Here is a 22,981-nt window from a genome sequence, read left to right as displayed (position 1 = left end):
AGACTTTTAAATTTTTCTTTGTTTTAGATGCCAAATGTGTCTCACTGCCTGATGATAAAATGGAAGGTCTCTCAGTCTTAAGACCTGATCCCGAATCTGTTTTGGTTCCCTTCCGCGAAAATGTTTCTATAACCTGCAATGCTCCTGGACGTCAATTGAGATCTACTGCCTCCTCGGGCTTCCGTCAGTGTGTCTATGATCCCAAGCCTGGTCTGCCCGATTACTGGTTGTCTGGCTCTCAACCTTCCTGTCCACGCGTGGATTGTTATGAACCCATGCCCACTCCCGGTGCTGAATATGGCCAATATGTGGATACCCGTTATCAGAGCAACTTCTTCTTTGGCTGTCAAAACACCTTCAAGCTGGCCGGTCAAACCTCTCACCATGACAATGTGGTGCGTTGTCAAAACGATGGCATCTGGGACTTTGGTGATTTGCGTTGCGAAGGTCCTGTCTGTGATGATCCTGGACGTCCCAGTGATGGCCGTCAAATTGCCAAGAGTTATGAGCAAGGCTCTGAGGTCTACTTTGGCTGCAATCGTCCCGGCTATATTTTGATAAATCCACGACCCATCACCTGCATGCGAGAACCCGAGTGCAAGGTCATCAAGCCCCTGGGTCTTACCTCCGGCCGCATACCCGATTCCGCCATTAATGCCACCTCCGAGCGCCCCAACTATGAGGCCAAGAATATACGCCTGAACTCGGCCACCGGCTGGTGTGGCAAGCAGGAGGCCTTCACCTATGTCAGCGTGGATTTGGGTCAAATCTATCGTGTCAAAGCCATTCTAGTCAAGGGAGTGGTGACCAATGACATTGTGGGCCGTCCCACCGAGATTCGTTTCTTCTACAAACAGGCCGAGAACGAGAACTATGTGGTCTATTTCCCCAACTTCAATTTGACCATGAGAGATCCCGGCAACTATGGAGAGCTGGCCATGATTACCCTGCCCAAGTATGTGCAGGCACGCTTTGTCATCTTGGGTATTGTCAGCTACATGGACAATGCATGTCTGAAATTCGAGCTAATGGGTTGTGAGGAACCCAAAAAGGAACCTCTGCTAGGCTATGACTATGGCTATTCACCTTGTGTGGATAATGAGCCTCCCATATTCCAGAATTGCCCTCAGCAGCCCATCATTGTGAAGCGGGATGAGGTGGGAGCCATTTTGCCTGTTAACTTTACCGAACCCACTGCGGTGGACAACTCAGGCTCCATTGCGCGTTTGGAGGTCAAGCCCCAGAACTTCAAGACCCCTTCGTATATCTTCCGCGATACTGTGGTGAAATATGTGGCCTTTGATTATGATGGCAATGTGGCCATTTGCGAGATAAACATCACCGTGCCCGATGTCACCCCTCCCTTGTTGCAGTGTCCCCAGAGTTATGTCATCGAATTGGCGGATCGCCAAGATCGCTATACCGTAAACTTCAATGATACCCGCAATCGCATCAAGACCTCCGATGAGTCCGGAGAGGTACGCCTTAGCTTTAGCCCCGAAAGTGCCATTATACCCATAAGAGGCTTTGAAAATGTCACCGTTACGGCCACCGATAAATTTGGCAATCGAGCCTATTGCAACTATCAGGTCTCCATACAAGCCTCGCCCTGTGTGGACTGGGAACTGCAACCTCCGGCCAATGGCAACATCAACTGCTTGCCTGGTGACCGTGGCATCGAGTGTATAGCCACCTGTAAGCCGGGATTCCGTTTCACCGATGGCGAGCCCATCAAGAGCTTCTCTTGCGAGACCTCGCGTTTGTGGAAGCCCACCTCGGTGGTGCCCGATTGTGTTTCGGAGAATACCGAACAGGCGGATTATCAGGTAACCGCCACCATCACCTATCGTGCCAATGGAGCTGTGGCCCAATCTTGTTTGGGCAAATACCAGGACGCCTTGTCGCAACACTATGCTGGCCTCAATCAGCTGCTGTCTCAACGTTGCTCTGCCGTTAATGTCAACATGAATGTCACCTTCCTGAAATCGGTGCCCAGTCTGCAGGAGGAGAATGTGGTGAAGATGGACTTCATTTTATCGATTTTGCCAGCCATACGTCAACCCCAACTCTATGAACTTTGTGGCTCAACCATGAATCTGATCTTTGATCTGAGTGTGCCCTATGCCAGTGCTGTCATAGACTCTCTGCTGAATATCTCCAATATTGGCAATCAATGTCCTCCTTTGAGAGCATTGAACAGCAACATTTCCCGAGGTTTTACCTGCAGTGTGGGAGAGGTGCTGAATATGGATACCAGTGATGTGCCTCGCTGTTTGCATTGCCCGGCCGGTACCTATGTGGCCACAGGGCAAAATGTCTGCACCAATTGTCCCAGAGGCTATTACCAGAATCGTGATCGCCAGGGCACCTGCATGCGTTGCCCCGCCGGCACCTACACCAAGGAAGAAGGCACCAAGTCTTTGAATGATTGCATCCCCGTCTGTGGTTATGGCACCTACTCTCCCACCGGTTTGGTACCCTGTTTGGAATGTCCCCGCAACTCGTACACCAGTGACCCACCCACAGGAGGCTTCAAGGATTGTCAGGCCTGTCCTCAGAATACCTTCACCTTCCAACCTGCCGCCTCCACTAAGAGTCTGTGTCGCCAGAAATGTGCCCCGGGAACCTATTCCACCACCGGTTTGGCTCCTTGCTCTCCCTGTCCCATGAATTTCTACCAGAGCAACATTGGTGCTCAAACCTGCAATGAATGTGCCACCAATATGCGCACCGACGCCCCCGGAGCCAAGGGTCGTGAAGAATGTAAACCAGTGGTGTGTGGTGAGGGAGCCTGTCAACATGGAGGCCTTTGTGTGCCCATGGGTCATGGCATTCAGTGTTTCTGCCCTGCTGGTTTCTCAGGAAATCGTTGTGAAATCGACATCGATGAATGTGCTTCGCAGCCCTGTTACAATGGCGGCTCTTGTGTGGACTCACCCCAAGGCTATCGCTGTGAGTGTCCCCCTGGTTACTCGGGTATCAATTGTCAAGAGGAGGCCAGTGATTGTCGCGAGGATACCTGCCCCACCCGAGCCATGTGCAAAAATGAACCCGGCTACAAGAACTACACCTGCCTGTGTCGCAGTGGCTATACAGGAGAGAATTGTGATGTGACCATTGATCCCTGCACCGCCAATGGCAATCCCTGCTCCAATGGTGCCAACTGCCGTGCTCTACAACAGGGACGTTACAAGTGCGAATGTCTGCCTGGTTGGGAGGGCTTCAACTGTGAGATCAACATAGACGATTGTGCCGAGAATCCTTGCCTGTTGGGCTCCAACTGCACCGATTTGGTGAATGACTTCCAGTGTGCCTGCCCCCCAGGCTTCACCGGCAAACGTTGTGAGGAAAAAATTGATCTCTGCCTCTCGGAACCCTGCAAGCATGGCACCTGCATTGATCGTCTCTTTGAGCATGAGTGTGTCTGCCATCCCGGCTGGACTGGTCCTGCGTGTGACATCAACATCGACGATTGTGAGGATCGTCCTTGTGCCAATGATGGCGTCTGCATAGATTTGGTCAATGGCTACAGCTGTACCTGCGAACCCGGTTACACGGGTAAGAACTGCCAACATACCATCGATGATTGTGAATCGAATCCCTGCCAGAATGGAGCCACTTGTGTTGACCAATTGGATGGCTTTACCTGCAAGTGCCGCCCTGGCTTTGTGGGCTTGAGTTGTGAGGCCGAAATTGATGAGTGCCTTAGCGATCCCTGCAATCCTGTGGGCACCGAACGCTGCCTAGATTTGGATAATAAATTCAAGTGTGCCTGTCGCGATGGCTTCACCGGAGAATTGTGCGAGACCGACATAGATGACTGTGAAAGCAATCCCTGCCTGAATGACGGCAAGTGTACCGATCGTGTGGGTGGCTTTGACTGCGAATGTGAAAATGGCTGGAATGGCTTGCACTGCGAGAATCAAATTACCACCTGTGATACGCAATCACCCTGCCAGAATGATGCCAATTGCATAGATCTCTTCCAGGATTACTTCTGTGTCTGTCCCAGTGGCACTGATGGCAAGAATTGTGAAACGGCTCCAGAACGTTGCATAGGCAACCCTTGCATGCATGGCGGCAAATGTCAAGACTTTGGCTCTGGCCTTAACTGCACCTGTCCCATGGATTACGCCGGCATAGGCTGTCAATATGAATTCGATGCCTGTGAAGCCAATCTCTGCCAGAATGGAGCCACCTGCATAGATGTGGGCGAGGGCTATACCTGTGTTTGCCCACAAGGCTTCAGCGGTCGCAATTGCGCAGAGGATATCATAGACTGCAAGGACAATTCCTGTCCTCCTGGAGCCACCTGCATTGATCTGACCAATGGCTTCTATTGCCAGTGTCCCTTCAACATGACCGGCGATGACTGCCGCAAGACCATACAAGTTGATTATGATCTGTACTTCAGCGATGCCTCTCGCTCCACTGCCGCCCAGGTGGTGCCTTTCTATACGGGTGAGGCCCACAGCATGACCATAGCCATGTGGGTGCAATTTGCCCAAAAGGATGACACCGGCATCTTCTTCACTTTGTATGGCGTGGAGTCGCCCAATATGGCCAGCAATCGCCGCCTTATGCTGCAAGCCCACTCAAGTGGTGTGCAGGTCTCCCTGTTTGCCGATTACCAAGATGTGTTTTTGTCCTTTGGAGAATATACCTCGGTCAATGATGGCCAATGGCATCATGTGGCCATTGTCTGGGATGGCATGAGTGGTCAATTGCAACTGATTACCGAAGGCTTGATTGCCAGCAAGATTGAATATGCCCAAGGCCGCACCCTGCCTCCTTATTTGTGGTCTGTATTGGGTCGACCTCAGCCAGATGATAGCAAATATGCGTTGTCCTATTCGGAAAGCGGCTTCCAGGGCACCATGACCAAGGTGCAGCTGTGGGCTCGTGCCTTAGACACCACCTCGGAGATACAGAAACAAGTGCGCGATTGTCGCTCGGAACCAGTGCTCTACAATGGCTTAATACTCAATTGGTCTGGCTATGAGATAACCATGGGAGGTGTAGAACGCAATGTACCCTCGATGTGTGGTCAACGTAGATGTCCCAATGGTTACACAGGACCCAATTGTCAACAGCTGGAGGTTGACAAAGAGCCACCAGTGGTGGAACATTGTCCTGGAGATTTGTGGGTTATAGCCAAGAACGGCTCATCGGTGGTAACCTGGGATGAGCCACATTTCAGTGATAATATTGGAGTGACCAAGATAGTGGAACGCAATGGCCATAGACCGGGCACCACATTGCTATGGGGTTCCTATGACATTACCTACATAGCCTCGGATGCTGCTGGCAATACTGCTACCTGCAGTTTTAAGGTTTCTTTGTTAAGTAAGTGAAGGTTAAGTGGTTAAGATGGAATGGCAAAGATGTTAATTTGTTGGTGTTTTTTTTTTCCAGCTGAATTCTGTCCTCCTTTGGCTGATCCCATTGGTGGTGTGCAGGTCTGCAAAGATTGGGGTACTGGTGGCCAATTCAAGGTGTGTGAAATTTCCTGCAACCCTGGCTTGAGATTCTCCGAAGAAGTGCCAGAATTCTATACCTGTGGTGCCGAAGGTTTCTGGCGCCCATCACCAGATCCCAGCATGCCTTTGGTGTATCCTTCATGCTCACGTAAGTTTTCATTTTCGAACTCCCTCTCTCTCTCTCTCAACATCGATGAAAAATTTGGTCCATACAGTACAAAAAACTTTGTCCCATATAAGCCGGTCTTCCGGTGTGACTTCTTATGTCACTAGATGGCGCTTTTTATACAATTTGGTAAAATTTTAGAAGTCCCATCATATTGAGGATCCATAAACTGATCTAGTTCCCATATAAACTCATCATCCCATTTTTTGAGCCGTTATAGGTGTCAATTGTTATGCAATGGAGCTGAAGTTTTCCACATGATGGGTTGCTATGACTTCAAACATTCGCAACAAGCACTATCCACATATTAGATAAAATACCTGATAGTGCTTCCATCTTCCAAAAAGACTCATTTAACCCCTTCAGAGCGTAATTAGTATCCAATTTGCCTTCCTAAACTCTTAGGGTTTTCCATCTTAACCTAACAAAAAATAACTCCTACAGCCCGCAATTATTAGTCGATGAGGCTCAAATTTGGCACAAACTGTTTTGGAGTATTGTGGAGTAGCGGTTCGAAGGAGGTCATAGTTTGGAGGTCTCATATAAACCAATCTCCTAATTTGCCTTCCAGAGCTTCCATATTCCAATGATAATCGTATTAAACCACTAGAGGGCGTAATTATTATCCAATTTGTCTGACTGAATCCTTAGGTTTTCCCATAAAAAAAACCATAGAGGACGCAATTATTACCCGATTAGGGTAAAATTTGACACAAATTATTTTGGAGTGTTGTTGAGTGGTGGTCCGAAGCAATCCATAGCTTGGTATAACTCTCATATAAACCAATCTCCTAATTTGCCTTCCAGAGCTTCCATCTTCCAATGAGACTCGTATTTAACCCCTAGAGGGCGTAATTATTATCCAATTTGTCTTACTGAATCCTTACGTTTTCGCATCAAAAAAAAAAAAAAACCTTAGAGGACGCATTTATTTCCCGATTTGGCTCAAATTTTGGCACAAAATATTAAAGAGTGTTGTTTTGTGGCGGTCCATCTTCCAATGAGACTTGTTTAGCCCTAGAGGTCGTATTTGTTATATAATTTCTCTTCCTGAATTCTTAGGTTTTCCCATCTTAACCAAAAAAAAAAACCCTAGATGATGCAATTTTTACCCGATTAGGCTCAAATTTGGCACAAAATATTTTGGAGTGTTGTTGAGTGGCGGTCCGAAGCAGTCATTTGCTTGATATAGCTCTCATATAAACCGATCTCCCAAATTGCCTTCCAGCGCCACTAGAGGGCGCTTCGAATTTATATTGCAAATGTCAGTGTCCATGCTCGGTATGGTCTATAGCCAGGAACGGATCTTCGGAGTAAACCGGTCCCCATTTTGACTTCTTGATTCCCTGAGGTATGTTAAGACTCTCTACATCTATGAGAATTATGATTCCCATATAGGCCAAAAATCTCCCGATTTGAATTATAGAGCCTATAGAGGGCGTCTTTGTCATTCAATTTGTGACAAAGACGCCCTCTATAGGCTCTATAATTCAAATCGGGAGATTTTTGGCCTATGGGAATCATAATTCTCATAGATGTCGAGAGTCTTAACATACCTCAGGGAATCAAGAAGTCAAAAACACCTTACACCTTAGCTTTCCACTTGTCATGTTTTTCCATAAGATGGCGTAATTGTTACCAAATTTAGCTGATGTATACCCATTCTGGTTTGCGTTGTCTTCTAACATTCAGGTCAAATATATGTTACATCGATTGATAAACTGGTATAGCTTCAAATTTTCATAAACTGCTATAACTTCCATTCAGCCCTAGATGGCGTAGTTATAACCGAAAATTGATTAACAGTTTAGGTCGAGATATGGTACATAATATTTTGCTATGTCTTCTTATACTAGGACAAAGTATGGTCCGAATTAGTCCATAGACTGAGCTCCCAAAACAATCAATTGGACAATTTGCCTTTCCAAAACGCTAGAGGGCGCAGTTGATAAAAATTCGCTCCGTGTTGTCTGAGTCGGAGTGTAACCTTATGCAGCTTCCATATAAACCTGTCTGTAAGTTAACTTTTTAAGACCCTTAAGGGCTAATTATGCCCTATACCCACCATAGAATGGGGGTATACTGATTTCGTCATTCTGTTTGTAACAACTCGAAATATTCCTCTGAGACCCCATGAAGTATATAAATATATTGTTGATCGTCATGTCAATTAAAGTCGATCTAGCCATGTCCGTCCGTCCATATGTCTGACGAAAGCACGCTAACTTTCGAAGAAGTAAAGCTAGCCGTTGGAAATTTGGCAAGAATACTTCTTATTGGTGTAGGTCGTTTCGGATAGTAAATGGGCCATATCGGTCTATGTTTTGATATAGCTGCCATATAAACCAATCTTGGATCTTGACTTTCCTTTAGTCAGTAGAGGGCGCAATTCTTATCCTATTTGGCTGAAAATTTGCACGATGTGTTTTGTTATGACTTCCAACAACTGTGCTAAGTACGGTTCATATCGGTCTATAACCAGATATAGCTGCCATATAAACCGATCTGGGGTCCTGACTTCTTGAGCCTCTAGGGGGCGCAATATCTATCCAATTTGGCTGAAATTTTGCGTGAGGCGTTTTGTTAAGACTTCCAACAACTGTGCCAAGTACGGTTCTTGTCGGTCCATAATCAGATATAGCTGCCATATAAACCGATCAGGGGTCCTGACATCTTGAGCCTCTAGAGAGCGCAGTTTTTATCCGATTTGGCAGAAATTTTGCATGACGTGTTTCGTAACAAGTTTCAATAGCTATGCTAAGTATGGCTAACATCAATTCATAACCTCATATAGCTGTCATATAAACCTATCTGCGGTCTTGACTTCTTTAGCCTCTAGAGGGCGCTATTCTAATCCGATTTGGCTGAAATTTTGCATGATGTGTTTTGTTTTGATTTCCAACAAATTTTTTAAGTGTGATTCAAATCGGTTAATAACCTGATATAGCTGTCATGCAAACCGATCTGGGGTCTTGACTTTTTTAGCCTCTAGAGGGCGCAATACCTATCCGGCTTGGCTGAAATTTAGCATGAGGTGTTTTGTTATGACTTCAAACAACTGTGTTAAGAATAGTTCAATTCGGTCAATAACCTGATATAGCTGCCATATAAACCGATCTGGGGTCTTGACTTCTTGAGTCTCTAGAGGGCGCTATTAAAATCCGAGTTGGCTTAAATATTGCATGAGGTGTTTTGTTATGATTTCCAACAACTGTTTTAAGTGTGGTTCAAATCGGTTCATAACCTGATATAGCTGTCATGCAAACCGATCTGGGGTCTTGACTTCTTTAGCCTCTAGAGGGCGCAATACTTACCCGATTTGGCTGAAATTTTGCATGAGGTTTTTTGTTATGATTTCCAACAACTGTTTTAAGTGTGGTTCAAATCAGTTCATAACCTGATATAGCTGCCATATGAACCGATCTGGGATCTTGACTTCTTGAGGCAAATTGCGAATTTTGCTTATGAACATTCCACTAAGAAACAGGGGCAAACTTCTCACATATCAATGAGTGCAGTCCGATTCAAGTTAAAGCTCAATGATAAGGGGCCTCCTTTTTATAGCCGAGTCCGAACGGTGTGTCGCAGTGCGACACCTCTTGGGAGAGAAGTTTTACATGGCGTAGTACCTCACAAATGTTGCCCGCATTAGGAGGGGAAGACCACTGCTGAAATTTTTTCTGATGGTCTCGGCAGGATTCGAACCCAGGCGTTCAGCATCATAAGCGGACATGCTAACCTCTGCGCTACGGTGGCCGCCTTCTTCAGGCTCTAGAGGGCGCAATTATTATGCGATTTGGCTGAAATTTAGAGCAACGGCTTCTCCCATGACCTACAACATTCGTATCAATTATGTTCTGAATCGTTCTATCGCCTGATACAGCTGCCATATAAACCGATCTCTCTATTTTAATTCTTGAGCCCCTAAAGGGCGCAATTCTTATTCAAATTGACAGAAATTTTACACAATAATATCTACAATGGTATCCAACTTTCAATTAAATTATGGTCCGAATTGGACCAGAACTTGATATGGCCCTAATAGCATAGCAATTCTTTTCATTTATCCTTTGTTTGCTTAAAAAAAAATGCCGCGAAAAGATCTCGACAAAAGCGATCCATGGTGGAGGGTATATAAGATTCGGTCAGGCCGAACTTAGCACGCTTTTACTTGTTTTTAATGTCAGTTTTATACGCACCGCCATTTTCTGGGGGGTATACTAATCTAGTTCCTTTGTTCCGTTTGTAACACCTCGAAAAATTCGTCTAAGACCACATAGAGTATATATTTGTATATGGGTTGCCCAAAAAGTAATTTCGGATTTTTTAAAAGAAAGTAAATGCATTTTTAATGAAACTTAGAATGAACTTTAATCAAATATTCTTTTTTTTACACTTTTTTTCTAAAGCAAGCTAAAAGTTACAGCTGATAACTGACAGAAGAAAGAATGCAATTACAGAGTCACAAGCTGTGAAAAAATTTGTCAATGCCGACTATATGAAAAATCCGCAGTTACTTTTTGGGCAACCCAATATATTCTTGATCGACTCCTCATTCTGAATCGATCTGTCCTTCCATCCGTCCGTCCATCCTTTCGTCCATCCTTTCGTCCATCCTTTCGTCCATCCTTTCGTCCATCCTTTCGTCCATCCTTTCGTCCATCCTTTCGTCCATCCTTTCGTCCATCCTTTCGTCCATCCTTTCGTCCATCCTTTCGTCCATCCTTTCGTTCATCCTTTCGTTTATCCTTTCGTCCATCCTTTCGTCCATCCTTTCGTCCATCCTTTCGTCCATTCTTTCGTCCATCCTTTCGTCCATCCTTTCGTCCATCCTTTCGTCCATCCTTTCGTCCATCCTTTCGTCCATCCCTTCGTCCATCCTTTCGTCCATCCTTTCGTCCATCCTTTCGTCCATCCTTTCGTCCATCCCTTCGTCCATCCTTTCGTCCATCCTTTCGTCCATCCTTTCGTCCATCTTTTCGTCCGTCTTTTCGTCCATCCTTTCGTCCATCCTTTCGTCCATCCTTTCGTCCATCCTTTCGTCCATCCTTTCGTCCATCCTTTCGTCCATCCTTTCGTCCATCCTTTCGTCCATCCTTTCGTCCATCCTTTCGTCCATCCTTTCGTCCATCCTTTCGTCCATCCTTTCGTCCATCCTTTCGTCCATCCTTTCGTCCATCCTTTCGTCCATCCTTTCGTCCATCCTTTCGTCCATCCTTTCGCCCATCCTTTCGTCCATCCTTTCGTCCATCCTATCGTCCATCCTTTCGTCCATCCCTTCGTCCATCCTTTCGTCCATCCTTTCGTCCATCCTTTCGTCCATCCTTTCGTCCATCCTTTCGTCCATCCCTTCGTCCATCCTTTCGTCCATCCTTTCGTCCATCCTTTCGTCCATCTTTTCGTCCGTCTTTTCGTCCATCCTTTCGTCCATCCTTTCGTCCATCCTTTCGTCCATCCTTTCGTCCATCCTTTCGTCCATCCTTTCGTCCATCCTTTCGTCCATCCTTTCGTCCATCCTTTCGTCCATCCTTTCGTCCATCCTTTCGTCCATCCTTTCGTCCATTCTTTCGTCCATCCTTTCGTCCATCCTTTCGTCCATCCTTTCGTCCATCCTTTCGTCCATCCTTTCGTCCATCCTTTCGCCCATCCTTTCGTCCATCCTTTCGTCCATCCTATCGTCCATCCTATCGTCCATCTTTTCGTCCATCCGTCCGTCTTTCTGTCCATACGCCCGTCTGTCTGTCGAAATCACGATAGAGGTCGAATACATAAAGCTAGCCGCATGAAATTTTGCACAGATACTCAGTATCGATGTAGTTCGTTAGGGATTGAAAATGGGCTATATCGGTTCAGATTTTGATATAGCTCCTTTATAAACCGACCTCCCGATTTGACTTCTTGAGCCCCTGGAAGCCGCAATTTCTGTCTGATTTGGCTAAAATTTTGCACTTGGTGTTCTGTTATGACTTACAACAATTGTGTTAAGTAGGGTCTAAATCGGTCTACAACCTGATATAGATCTCCCGATTTGACTTCTTGAGCCCCTGGAAGGCGCAATTTCTGTCCTATTTGGCTGAAATTTTGCATGTAGTGTTCCGTTATGACTGCTAACAACTTTTTTAAGTACGGTCCAAATCGGCACTCCTATTAAAAACCGATAGACGATGTAGCAAGCCTGCATAAGGTTGGTTTGGGGATGAGAATTGGAATTATATGAGAAGATATTGCACAGAAAACTGACTCGTATGTGATTGGTGGTTTATATCTCCTCATGCCTGGATTTCACTTAAGCGTTAATGCTTAAACTCAACGCTTAAATAAGACAATAAACGACCGGCCTCCTGAAACTGTGGTCGGTCAGACGGGCGGATATGATACTAGCCCAAAAACGCGTCTGCCAATGGTGTGATATAAATGCCCGATTACCTGATAGCTGGCAATTTCTTTTCTTCAATTCATAAGAAAACAATCTCTCTTTCCTAAAACACACTCTGGCAATTTCTTTTTTGTCATTTTTTAATGTTTTTTTTTTAATTAACCCTTTTTTCTTTCTCCAGCTTCCAAATTGGCTCAACGCGTTTTCCGCATCAAAATGCTCTTCCCCTCGGATGTGCTCTGCAACAAGGCTGGCCAGGGTGTGCTGCGACAAAAGGTTACCAGTTCGGTCAATTCTCTTAATCGCGATTGGAACTTCTGCTCCTATTCAGTGGAGGGAACCCGAGAGTGCAAGGATATACAAATCGATGTGAAATGTGATCACTATAGAGGAACTCAAACCAATAGAGTGCGTCGTCAGGCCAAGGATGGTGGAGTGTATGTCTTAGAAGCTGAAATTCCAGTACTCAAGTAAGTCAAAAAAAAAAAAAAAAAACACTAAAAGAGCCATTTAAGGCTTTTTAGCCTTCAAAGAGACAATTTTTTTAAATATTTGTGTGTGGTGGTAATGTTTACTTGTATGTGTAAGCATGCTGTGTGTGTGTTTGTATCTATGTATTTTAAATGTATATTCCCAAATTGTAGCGATGAAGAGGATCCAGATCCAGGAGCACGTCAAGGACGCCAACAGACTGGCGGTGATACATACACGCTGGAAATTTCATTCCCGGCAGTGAAGTATGTTCAAGAGATACATATGTCTATAGAATCTAAGCTGCTGCTTTGTAGAATTTTCAAAATTTTCAAAATTCTTGGTGGTTTTACTAAAAACACAAAAGAAGGTGGTGATGGATGGGGAAGGTTTTCTAAAAATAACAAAAACCGATCTGTTTAGAGTGCCTAACCAAAAGCTTAAAATAAGTTCACCTCCTCCTTACATAGAGCTCTTGCTAATTTCTCTTTGTATGTTCTCCCCCTAAACAGCGATCCCGTTGTACATACCTCCTCGGGTGAACGTTCTACGGTCAAGGCCTTGCTGGAAAAACTAATTTTGGAAGATGATCAATTTGCCGTTCAAGAAATTCTACCCAACACGGTGCCTGATCCAGCCTCTCTGGAGTTAGGATCGGAATATGCTTGCCCCGCCGGCCAGGTGGTCATGATACCCGACTGTGTACCCTGTGCCATTGGCACCTACTACAGTACGGCCAACAGCACCTGTGTGCCTTGTGAGCGTGGCACTTATCAATCCGAAGCTGGACAATTGCAATGTAGCAAGTGCCCCGTTATTGCGGGACGCCCTGGTGTCACTGCCGGTCCTGGAGCCCGTTCTGCAGCCAGCTGTAAAGAACGTTGTCCGGCTGGCAAATACTTTGATTCTGAGACCGGTTTGTGCCGTTCCTGTGGTCATGGCTTCTTCCAACCCAACGAAGGCTCCTTCAGTTGTGAACTTTGCGGTTTGGGTCAAACCACTCGCAGCTCAGAGGCCACCTCCCGCAAGGAATGTCGCGATGAATGCTCCTCTGGCTTGCAATTGGGTGTCGATGGCCGTTGTGAACCCTGTCCCCGTGGCACTTATCGTTCTCAGGGTGTACAACCCTCTTGTGCTGGTTGTCCTTTGGGTCGCACTACGCCCAAAGTGGGAGCCAAATCGGTGGAGGAATGCACCCTGCCTGTCTGCTCGCCCGGCACCTACCTCAATGGCACCCTCAATATGTGCGAAGAATGCCGCAAGGGCTACTATCAACCAGAGACTCAACAAACCTCCTGCATACAATGTCCTCCCAATCATAGCACCAAGATTACCGGAGCCACCTCCAAATCTGAATGTACCAATCCTTGCGAACAAGTTGCCGAAGGACGACCCCACTGTGATCCCAATGCCTATTGTATATTGGTGCCTGAGACTTCTGATTTCAAGTGTGAATGCAAGCCCGGTTTCAATGGCACTGGCATGGACTGTACGGATGTCTGCGATGGTTTCTGCGAGAATCAAGGCAATTGTGTAAAGGATCTCAAGGGCACACCCTCGTGTCGCTGTGTGGGCTCCTTTACAGGACCCAATTGTGCTGAACATTCCGAGTTTGCCTACATTGCTGGTGGCATTGCTGGCGCTGTTATCTTTATCATAGTCATTGTGCTGCTGATATGGATGATTTGTGTGCGTTCGACCAAGAAGCGAGATCCTAAGAAAATGTTATCGCCCGCCATAGATCAGACCGGATCACAGGTGAACTTCTATTATGGAGCGCATACACCATATGCTGAATCAATAGCACCATCACATCACAGTACCTATGCACATTACTATGATGATGAAGAGGATGGCTGGGAGATGCCAAATTTCTACAATGAGACCTACATGAAGGATGGTAAGTAAAGAAAATTTCGTCTCGAATTTTAATTTAATATAAGAGGAATAAAATAAAATAAAATAAAATAAAATAAAATAAAATAAAATAAAATAAAATAAAATAAAATAAAATAAAATAAAATAAAATAAAATAAAATAAAATAAAATAAAATAAAATAAAATAAAATAAAATAAAATAAAATAAAATAAAATAAAATAAAATAAAATAAAATAAAATAAAATAAAATAAAATAAAATAAAATAAAATAAAATAAAATAAAATAAAATAAAATAAAATAAAATAAAATAAAATAAAATAAAATAAAATAAAATAAAATAAAATAAAATAAAATGAAATAAAATAAAAAATAAAATAAAATAAAATAAAACAAAATAAAATAAAATAAAATAAAATAAAATAAAATAAAATAAAATAAAATTAAATAAAATTAAATAAAATAAAATAAAATAAAATAAAATAAAATAAAATAAAATAAAATAAAATAAAATAAAATAAAATAAAATAAAATAAAATAAAATAAAATAAAATAAAATAAAATAAAATAAAATAAAATAAAATAAAATAAAATAAAATAAAATAAAATAAAATAAAATAAAATAAAATAAAATAAAATAAAATAGACTCAAAAACGGCTGAACCGATTACCTTGAAATATTAAAAAATTTTTTAGGTTGAAAAAAAAGCAATATAATTTCTTAATATCGAAAGGGGAGCGGACCCTCCCCCTTACCACAAAAGTACTAACCAAAAATAAAAGTGTACCAATCCGGGTAATATGGGACTCAAATGAAAGGTATTTAGCAGTAGAGTACGAACTTTATAATAAAAATTGGGTTCAAGTAACTGGGGGGCCGCCCCCAACCCCAAAATCCCCTAAAATATGCTATGAATGGGAGGACATTGTATGCAATATGGGGCTCAAATGAAAGTTATTCGGGAGTAGATTACGAATATATTGAGGAAAAAGAAATAGGCTTTATAAATAAAGGGGCGGACCCTTCCCCCTTACCCTAAAAACACCACCCAAAATCAAAAGAAGACCGATAAGGACAATATGGATATCAAATGAAAGCTACTGAGGAGTAGAATACGAATATGGAGCTCAAATAAAAGGTATTCGAGAGTAGGCTACGAATCTGGCATACAAAATCAGATCGAAGTGTAGTGGGTCAGCCCACCCCCCAAAAACACCCTAAATGGGCATATGACCCATCATGACTGAATGGGAATTGGTTTTGGTTTGTTCCGTGGAACCAAAAACCGCTGATTCGATTTTCTTAAAATGTTCACAGATTGTGTAGCATTTTGTGGAAGGAAACATACGTTATATAATTTTTTGATATCGGAAGGGGGGGTGGGGGGCGGACCCTCCCCCTTACACCAAAAACGCCTCCCCCTCCCCCTCCCCCTTACACCAAAACCGCAATTTGGGACTCAAAAGAGAGGTATTTGAGAGTAGAACATGAATTTGATATCCAGTTTTGGATCCAAGTTGTGGAGAATATGCCTTAAATCACCTCCTAAACTGAACTTAATTTCTGACTATAGCAATATGAGGCTCAAAACAACGGAATTTGGGAGTACTAAACGAATTTGATATCTATTTGACTTCATAACCTCAAATCACTTCGGGGGGTGGAGAGGCCCCTCAGATACTAAGGAATTAATTTTTATGTCAGATTTGCACTCTACTTTTAAATACCCCTCATTTGACACCCATATTACCCAAAGCGGTGAAAGAATCCTGTTAGAGGACTTTTTGGGGGTGAGGGGCCCCCCAAACACTTTGGACGAAATTTGTATACCAAGTTCGTACTATACTCTTAAATACTATTCGTTTGATACCCATATTGTCCCAATCGGTAAACATGTCCGCCCGGGTGGGTTTTGGGATGGGGCGTCCCCCCAGGTGTTTTGACCCAAAAATTTTATACCAATTTCGTGTTTTTGGGGTACCATAAAGAGGCATACAAAATTTCGCTTAAATCGTTGCACGCGTGTCCGAGATCTGGCGTTTTTGAAAATTGGGGTATGGTGGAGGGTCCACCCCCCTTCGGATATCAAAAAATGTAGTACCCTTTTTTCACCGGGGGCCCACAATATTCATGAAAATCGGTTCAGCCGTTTTTGAGTCTATACGGAACAGACAAACAAACAAACAAAGGGCAACAATTTCATTTTTATACCCTCCACCATAGAATGGGGGTATACTAATTTTGTAATTCTTTTTGTAACACCTCGAAATATGCTTATGAGACCCCATAAAGTATATATTCTTGATCGTCATGTCATTTTAAGTCGATCTAGCCGAAGGAGTAAAGCTAGCCGCTTGAAATTTTGCACAAATTCTTTTTATTAGTATAGGTCGGTTGGAGTTGTAAATGGGCCAAATCGGTCCATGTTTTGATATAGCTGCCATATAAACCGATCTTGGGTCTTGACTTCTTAAGCCTCTAGAGGGCGCAATTTTTATCCGATTTGACTGAAACTTCGCACTGTTTTGATTTCACTTCCAACAATTGTGCTAAGTATGGTGCAAATCGGTCCATGTCTTAATATAGCTGCCATATAGACCGATCTTGGGTCTTGACTTCTTGAGCTTCTAGAGGGCGCAACTCTAGTCCGATTTGACTGAAATTTTGCATGAGGTGTTTTGGTATCACTTCCAACAACTGCGCTAAGTATGGTTCAAATCGGTTCATGTCTTAAAATAGCTGCCATATTGACGGATCTTGGGTCTTGACTTCTTGAGGCTCTAGAGAGCGCAATTCTCATCCGATTTGACTGAAATTTTGGATGATATGTTTTGGTAGCACTTCCAACAATTATGCTAAGTAAGATTCAAATCGGTTCATATCTGGTATAGCTGTCATATAAACCAATCATGGATCTTGACTTCTTGAGCCAATAGAGCGCTCAATTCTCATCCGATTTGGCTGAAATTATGCATGAGATGTTTTATTATGACTGCCAATAACTGTGCTTAGTATGGCGCAAATCGGTACATAACCTGATATAGCTGTCATATAAACCGATCTGGGATCTTGACTTCTTGAGCCTCTAGAGGGCGCCACTCTAGTCCGATTTGGCTGAAATTTTGCATGAGGTGTTTTGTTATGACTTCCAATAACTGTGCTGAGTATGGTTCAAATTGATCCATGTTTTGATATGGCTGCCATATAAACCAATCTTGTGTCTTGACTTCTTGAGGCTCTAGAGGGCGCCACTCTAGTCCGATTTGACTGAAACTTGGCACTTGGTGTTTTGGTTTCCCTTTCAACAACTGCGCTAAGTATGATTGAAATCGGTCTACGTCTTAATATAGCTGCCATATAGACCGATCTTGGGTCTTGACTTTTTGAGCCTCTAGAGGGCGCCACTCTAGTCCGATTTGACTGAAACTTGACACTTGGTGTTTTGGTTTCCCTTTCAATAACTGCGCTAAGTATGGTTCAAATCGGTCTACGTCTTAATATAGCTGCCATATAGACCGATCTTGGGTCTTGACTTCTTGAGCCTCTAGAGGGCGCAATTCTCGTCCGATTTGACTGAAGTTTTGCGTGACGTATTTTGGTATTCCTTCCAACAATTGCGCTAAGTATGGTTCAAATCGGTCCATGTCTTAATATAGCTGCCATATAAACCGATCTTGCGTCTTGACCTATTGAGCCTCTAGAGGGCGCCACTCTCGTCCGATTTGACTGAAATTTTGCATGAGGTGTTTTGGCATCACTTCCAACAACTGCGCTAAGTATAGTTCAAATCGGTCCATGTCTTAATATAGCTGCCATATAGACCAATCTTGGGTCTTGACTTCTTGAGCCTCTAGAGGGCGCAACTCTCATCCGATGTGGCTGAAATTTTGCATGAGGTGTTTTGTTATGACTTCCAATAACTGTGCTAATTGTGTTTCAAATTGATCCATGTTTTGATATAGCTGCCATATAAACCAATCTTGTGTCTTGACTTCTTGTGCCTCTAGAGGGCGCATTTCTCATCCGATTTGGAAGAAATTTTTTACAACGGCTTCCCTCATGACCTTCAACATAGGAGTCTAATATGGTATGAATCGATGAATAGCTTGATACAGCTGCCATATAAACCGATCTCTCTTTTTTACTTCTTGATCGCCTAAAGGGCGCAACTCTTACTCGAATTGACTGCAATTTTACACATTTGACTTCTACAATGGTCTCCAATATTCAGTTCAATTATGGTCCGAATTGGACTATAACTTGATATAGCTCCAATATTAAATCAATTATTTCCTTTTATCTTTGTTTGACATAAAAGGAGATATCGGGAAATGAACTCGACAAATGTGATCTATGGTGGAGGGTATAAAAGATTCGGGCCGGCCGAATTTGGCCCGCCCGAATTTGCCCGGCCGAATTCGCCCGGCCGAATAATAAAATTTGGTTCTTGTGTTTATTTATTTAATTTTTTGATTTATTTTCTTCCAAATTTTCTTTAGGTCTCCATGGAGGTGGTAAAATGAGCACTTTGGCTAGATCGAATGCCTCACTGTATGGTACCAAGGACGATTTATACGATAGATTAAAACGACATGCCTATACAGGCAAGAAAGGTACGATTCCATAACAAATACAAAACAATGCCCTCATTGAAATAATGAATTAATAATGAATTAATTAAATCGATTTTTGTTTTCCTTTTTATTTTAACCACAGAAAAGAGTGATAGTGATAGCGAAGTCCAATAAACAAAACAAATTGAAGGAAAAACTCAGTAAACACACAACTGCCAATTGTTAGCAGCGTTAGTAATAAAAACAAAACACATAACAAATTCAACAAAAAAAAAAACGACTAAAACCAACACAAAATTCTAGAAATAAAAAAGCAGCAGCAACAGCTCGTCCAACCGCAGAACTATAAAATATTTATTATTACGAAACGCTCGACTAATGTATCATACTTTACGCCTATCCACATACACACCAACAAAGTGCACTTGCAGGACTTCCCAAGAAGGAAGGCTTTTAAATGCACTCATCCAACATTCCATGGCAATCACACAACATTCTCATAAATTGTAAGCGACATTCGACAACGATGAGGAAAAGTGAGAGAGAGAGAGAGATACCACCACCAACCACAACCACCAACACCATTATAACCAAACAAATGACGAAACACACTGATGAGGACGACAGTGTGAGGCTGATTCCTTAAAAGGATGATGACAAGTTGAAAGCTTTATATTGATTTGCTGTAATTTTTTTTTGTATTCATGGGAAAAATGTTAAAATTCTTTTTTTTTTGTTTATTTTTAAAATCAAAGACTTGTAGCAAATGTTCATTAAAAAAATTCAACTCACTTTAAAATTTCTTATTTAAAAAAATATGGCTTTAAAGAAGCAAATAACGCAAAATTACTCAGCTTAATGTAAAGCTTTTAGAAAGCTGCTTTTAACGAAAACAAAAGAAATCAGAGCTATACAAAAACGAAATGAAATGCAATATTTTTACAAACAAGATTTTGAACAAAAACAAAACTTTCAATTTAACTTTATTAAAATAAATTGTAAAATACCCACATGCACATCGACACCGTGTGTGTGGGTTTTAAGAGTGCATGTGCTTCTAGTTCGTATTTGTTAATTCATAGGTATTTTATTTTTTTTTTAATTTTATTATTTGATTTTGTTTAATTTTTGTAATTTAAATTTCTTAAACCTAAAGAAGCAAAACAAAAACAAAAACAAAAAACAAATTTGTATTATTTTTTTTTTATATATTGTATGTACGTATGTATCTTAATTGTATCTTATATAGTCTTCCCTTCTACCCCCTAAAGAAACCTTCGATAGCTTCCCCTAACCATTGGTTATTTAGTTTAATTGTTGCGCGCCCCTTGCAAAAGAAACGTTTCCTTCCGTTATTTATTTTGAAAACCGGAAACGGAAACGGAAATTGTTGGCGCTCTTTAACTAAACAAAAAACAAACAGATTTCTAATTTATATTATGTACCATAAATCAAAAGAAATATTTTTCATAAAACAAAAACAGATTTAGTTATATAGAGATTGTTTTTATAAATTAATACACGATAATTATCAATCAATTTAAATTTAAAGGCTTATTTGTATTTTTGTGAATACAATAAAAAGAAATTAAATAAATAATTAAAAAAAAAAAAATTAAAAATAATTTCATAAATGGTTTTATATGAAGTTAAAAGGGGCCTAATAGTAAAGTGAATGATTCTCCTAATTTTTGTGGTTTTTCGAAGTCAAAACATTTCCCTTCGTAGGAATCGTGGAAGGTTTCTAAAACATGTTAAGTTCGGCCGGGTTGAACTTTGGATGCCCACCACCACGGATATACATGTAAACACCTTTCGTCATAATCCAGTGAAAATGCATAATTTATGCCCCATAGCAGCTTTATCGAAATATGGTCCGATTTGGACCGAATTCGGCACGGACATTGAGTGGTCTAATAAGTACAACTCATTAATCAATTTTGTAGAACAAAATATTGGATCTGAACCATATACGACACGGATATCGAAAAGCCTAACATAAGTCACTGTCGCAAATTTCAGCGAAATCGGACAATAAATGCGTAGTTAATAGTCCCAAGACTTTAAATCGAGAGACCGGTCTATATGGCAGCTATATATAAATCTGAACCGATCTAGACCAAATTGCAGAAAAATGTCGAGGGGCCCAACACAACTCACTGTCCCAAATTTCAGCGAAATCGGACAATAAATGCATCGTTAATAGTCCCAAGACCTTAAATCGAGAGATCGGTCTATATGGCAGCTATGTCCAAATCTAACCCGATCGAAGTCAAATTGCAGAAAAATGTTGAAAGGCCTACCACAACTCACTATCCCGAATTTCAGAAAAATCGGATAATAAATGCGCCTTTCATGGGCTTAAGACCTTAAATCGAGAGATCGGTCTATATGGCAGCTATATCCAAAACTGGACCGATCGGAGCCAAATTGCAGAAAAATGTGGAGGGGCCAAATCGGACAATAAATGCGCCTTTTATGGGCTCAAAACCTTAAATTGTGAGATCGGTATATATGGCAGCTATATATCCAAAACTGGACCAATCGGGGCCAAATTAAAGAAGGATGTCGTCTGGCCTAACACTGTCCTCAATTTTCGGCAAAATTGGTTAATAAATGTGCCTTTTATGGGCCCAAAACCTTTAATCGAGAGATTTGGCTGGACCGATCGGGGCCAAATCTGGACCGATCGGGGCCAAATTGCAGAAAGATATCGAGGGTCAATGGGTTACTCACTGTCCCAAGTTTCAGCAAAATCGAATATTAAATACGCATTTTATGGACCCAAGACCATAAATCGAGAGATCGGTCTATATGGACGCTATATGCAAATCTGGACCGATCGGGGGGTAAGAATAAAATACGTCATGCGAAATTTCAGCCAAATCGGATAGGAATTGCGCCCTCTAGAAGCTCAAGAAGTCAAGTCCCAATATCTGATTATATGACAGCCATATCAGGTTATGAACCGATTTGAACCATATTTCGCACAGTTGTTGAAAGTGATATCAAAACACTATGTGCAAAATTTCATTGCAATCGGAATTGCAATAAGAATTGCGCCCTCTAGAGGCTCAAGAAGCCAAGACACAAGATCGGTTTATATGGCAGCTATATTAGGTTATGGACCGATTTAAACCACACTTCGCACAGTTGTTGGAAGTGATATTAAACCACTATGTGCAAAATTTCAGCCAAATCGGATAAGAATTGCGTCTTCTAAAAGCTCAAGAAATCAAGACCCAAGATCGGTTTATATGGCAGCTATATCAAAACATGGACCGATTTGACCCATTCACAATCCCAACCGACCTACACCAATAAGAAGTATTTGTGCAAAATTTCATGGGGGTAGCTCTACTCCTTCAAAAGTTTGCGTGCTTTCGACAGACAGACGGACGGACGGACATGTCTAGTTCGACTTAAAATGTCACGACGATCAAGAATATATATACTTTATGGGGTCTTAGACGCATATTTCGAGGTGTCACAAACAGAATGACGAAATTAGTATACCCCCATCCTATGGTGGAGGGTATGAAAAGCGATAAGTTCGGCAGGGTCGAACTTTGGATACCCACCACCTCTGCTGTATATGTAAACACATTTCGTTATAATCCGATGAAAAATGCATAATTTATGCTCCCATAGCAGCTTTATCGAAATATGGTCCGATTTGGACCGAATTCGGCACGGACATTGTAGAACAAAATATTCGTCATTTTAGTAGCTGTATTCAAATAAAGACCGATCTGAACCATATACGACACGGATGTCGGAATGCTTAACATAAGTCACTGTCCCAAATTTCAGCAAAATCAGACAATAAATGCGCCTTTTATGGGCTCAAGATCTTAAATCGAGAGATCGGTCTATGTGGCAGTTATATCCAAAACCGGACCGATCGGGGCCAAATTGCAGAAAAATGTCGAGGGTCCTAACATAACTCACTGTCCCGAATTGCAGCAAAATCGGTTAATAAATTGGCATTTTATGGGCTCAAGACTTTAAATCGAGAGATCGGTCTATATGGCAG

The 22,981-nt window shown here is 42.1% G+C and overlaps 1 protein-coding gene across 3 annotated transcripts in view; it reads left to right on the top strand.

Moving 5' to 3' along the window:
- The window catches only part of LOC106085070 (sushi, von Willebrand factor type A, EGF and pentraxin domain-containing protein 1), a 134,107-nt gene extending 114,539 nt beyond the window's left edge, over nucleotides 1-19,568 (top strand). For 2 of the 3 annotated variants that reach the window (XM_059364541.1, XM_059364540.1), the window contains exons 7-13: nucleotides 28-5,346; nucleotides 5,416-5,628; nucleotides 12,204-12,492; nucleotides 12,667-12,759; nucleotides 13,006-14,393; nucleotides 18,871-18,984; nucleotides 19,088-19,568. In XM_059364541.1, coding sequence (XP_059220524.1) covers nucleotides 28-5,346; nucleotides 5,416-5,628; nucleotides 12,204-12,492; nucleotides 12,667-12,759; nucleotides 13,006-14,393; nucleotides 18,871-18,984; nucleotides 19,088-19,119 — 7,448 coding nt within the window. In that variant the 3' untranslated portion in view covers nucleotides 19,120-19,568. The remainder of the gene's footprint in view (nucleotides 1-27; nucleotides 5,347-5,415; nucleotides 5,629-12,203; nucleotides 12,493-12,666; nucleotides 12,760-13,005; nucleotides 14,394-18,870; nucleotides 18,985-19,087) is intronic. The other variant, XM_059364542.1, reaches the window with a different exon arrangement.
- The last annotated feature ends 3,413 nt before the right edge of the window (nucleotides 19,569-22,981 follow it).

The sequence above is a fragment of the Stomoxys calcitrans genome, chromosome 3, assembly GCF_963082655.1.
Source record: "Stomoxys calcitrans chromosome 3, idStoCalc2.1, whole genome shotgun sequence".
NCBI lineage: Eukaryota > Metazoa > Arthropoda > Insecta > Diptera > Muscidae > Stomoxys > Stomoxys calcitrans.
The sequence above is the reverse complement of the archived record's forward strand: the minus strand, read 5'-3'. Positions and strand labels throughout refer to the sequence as shown.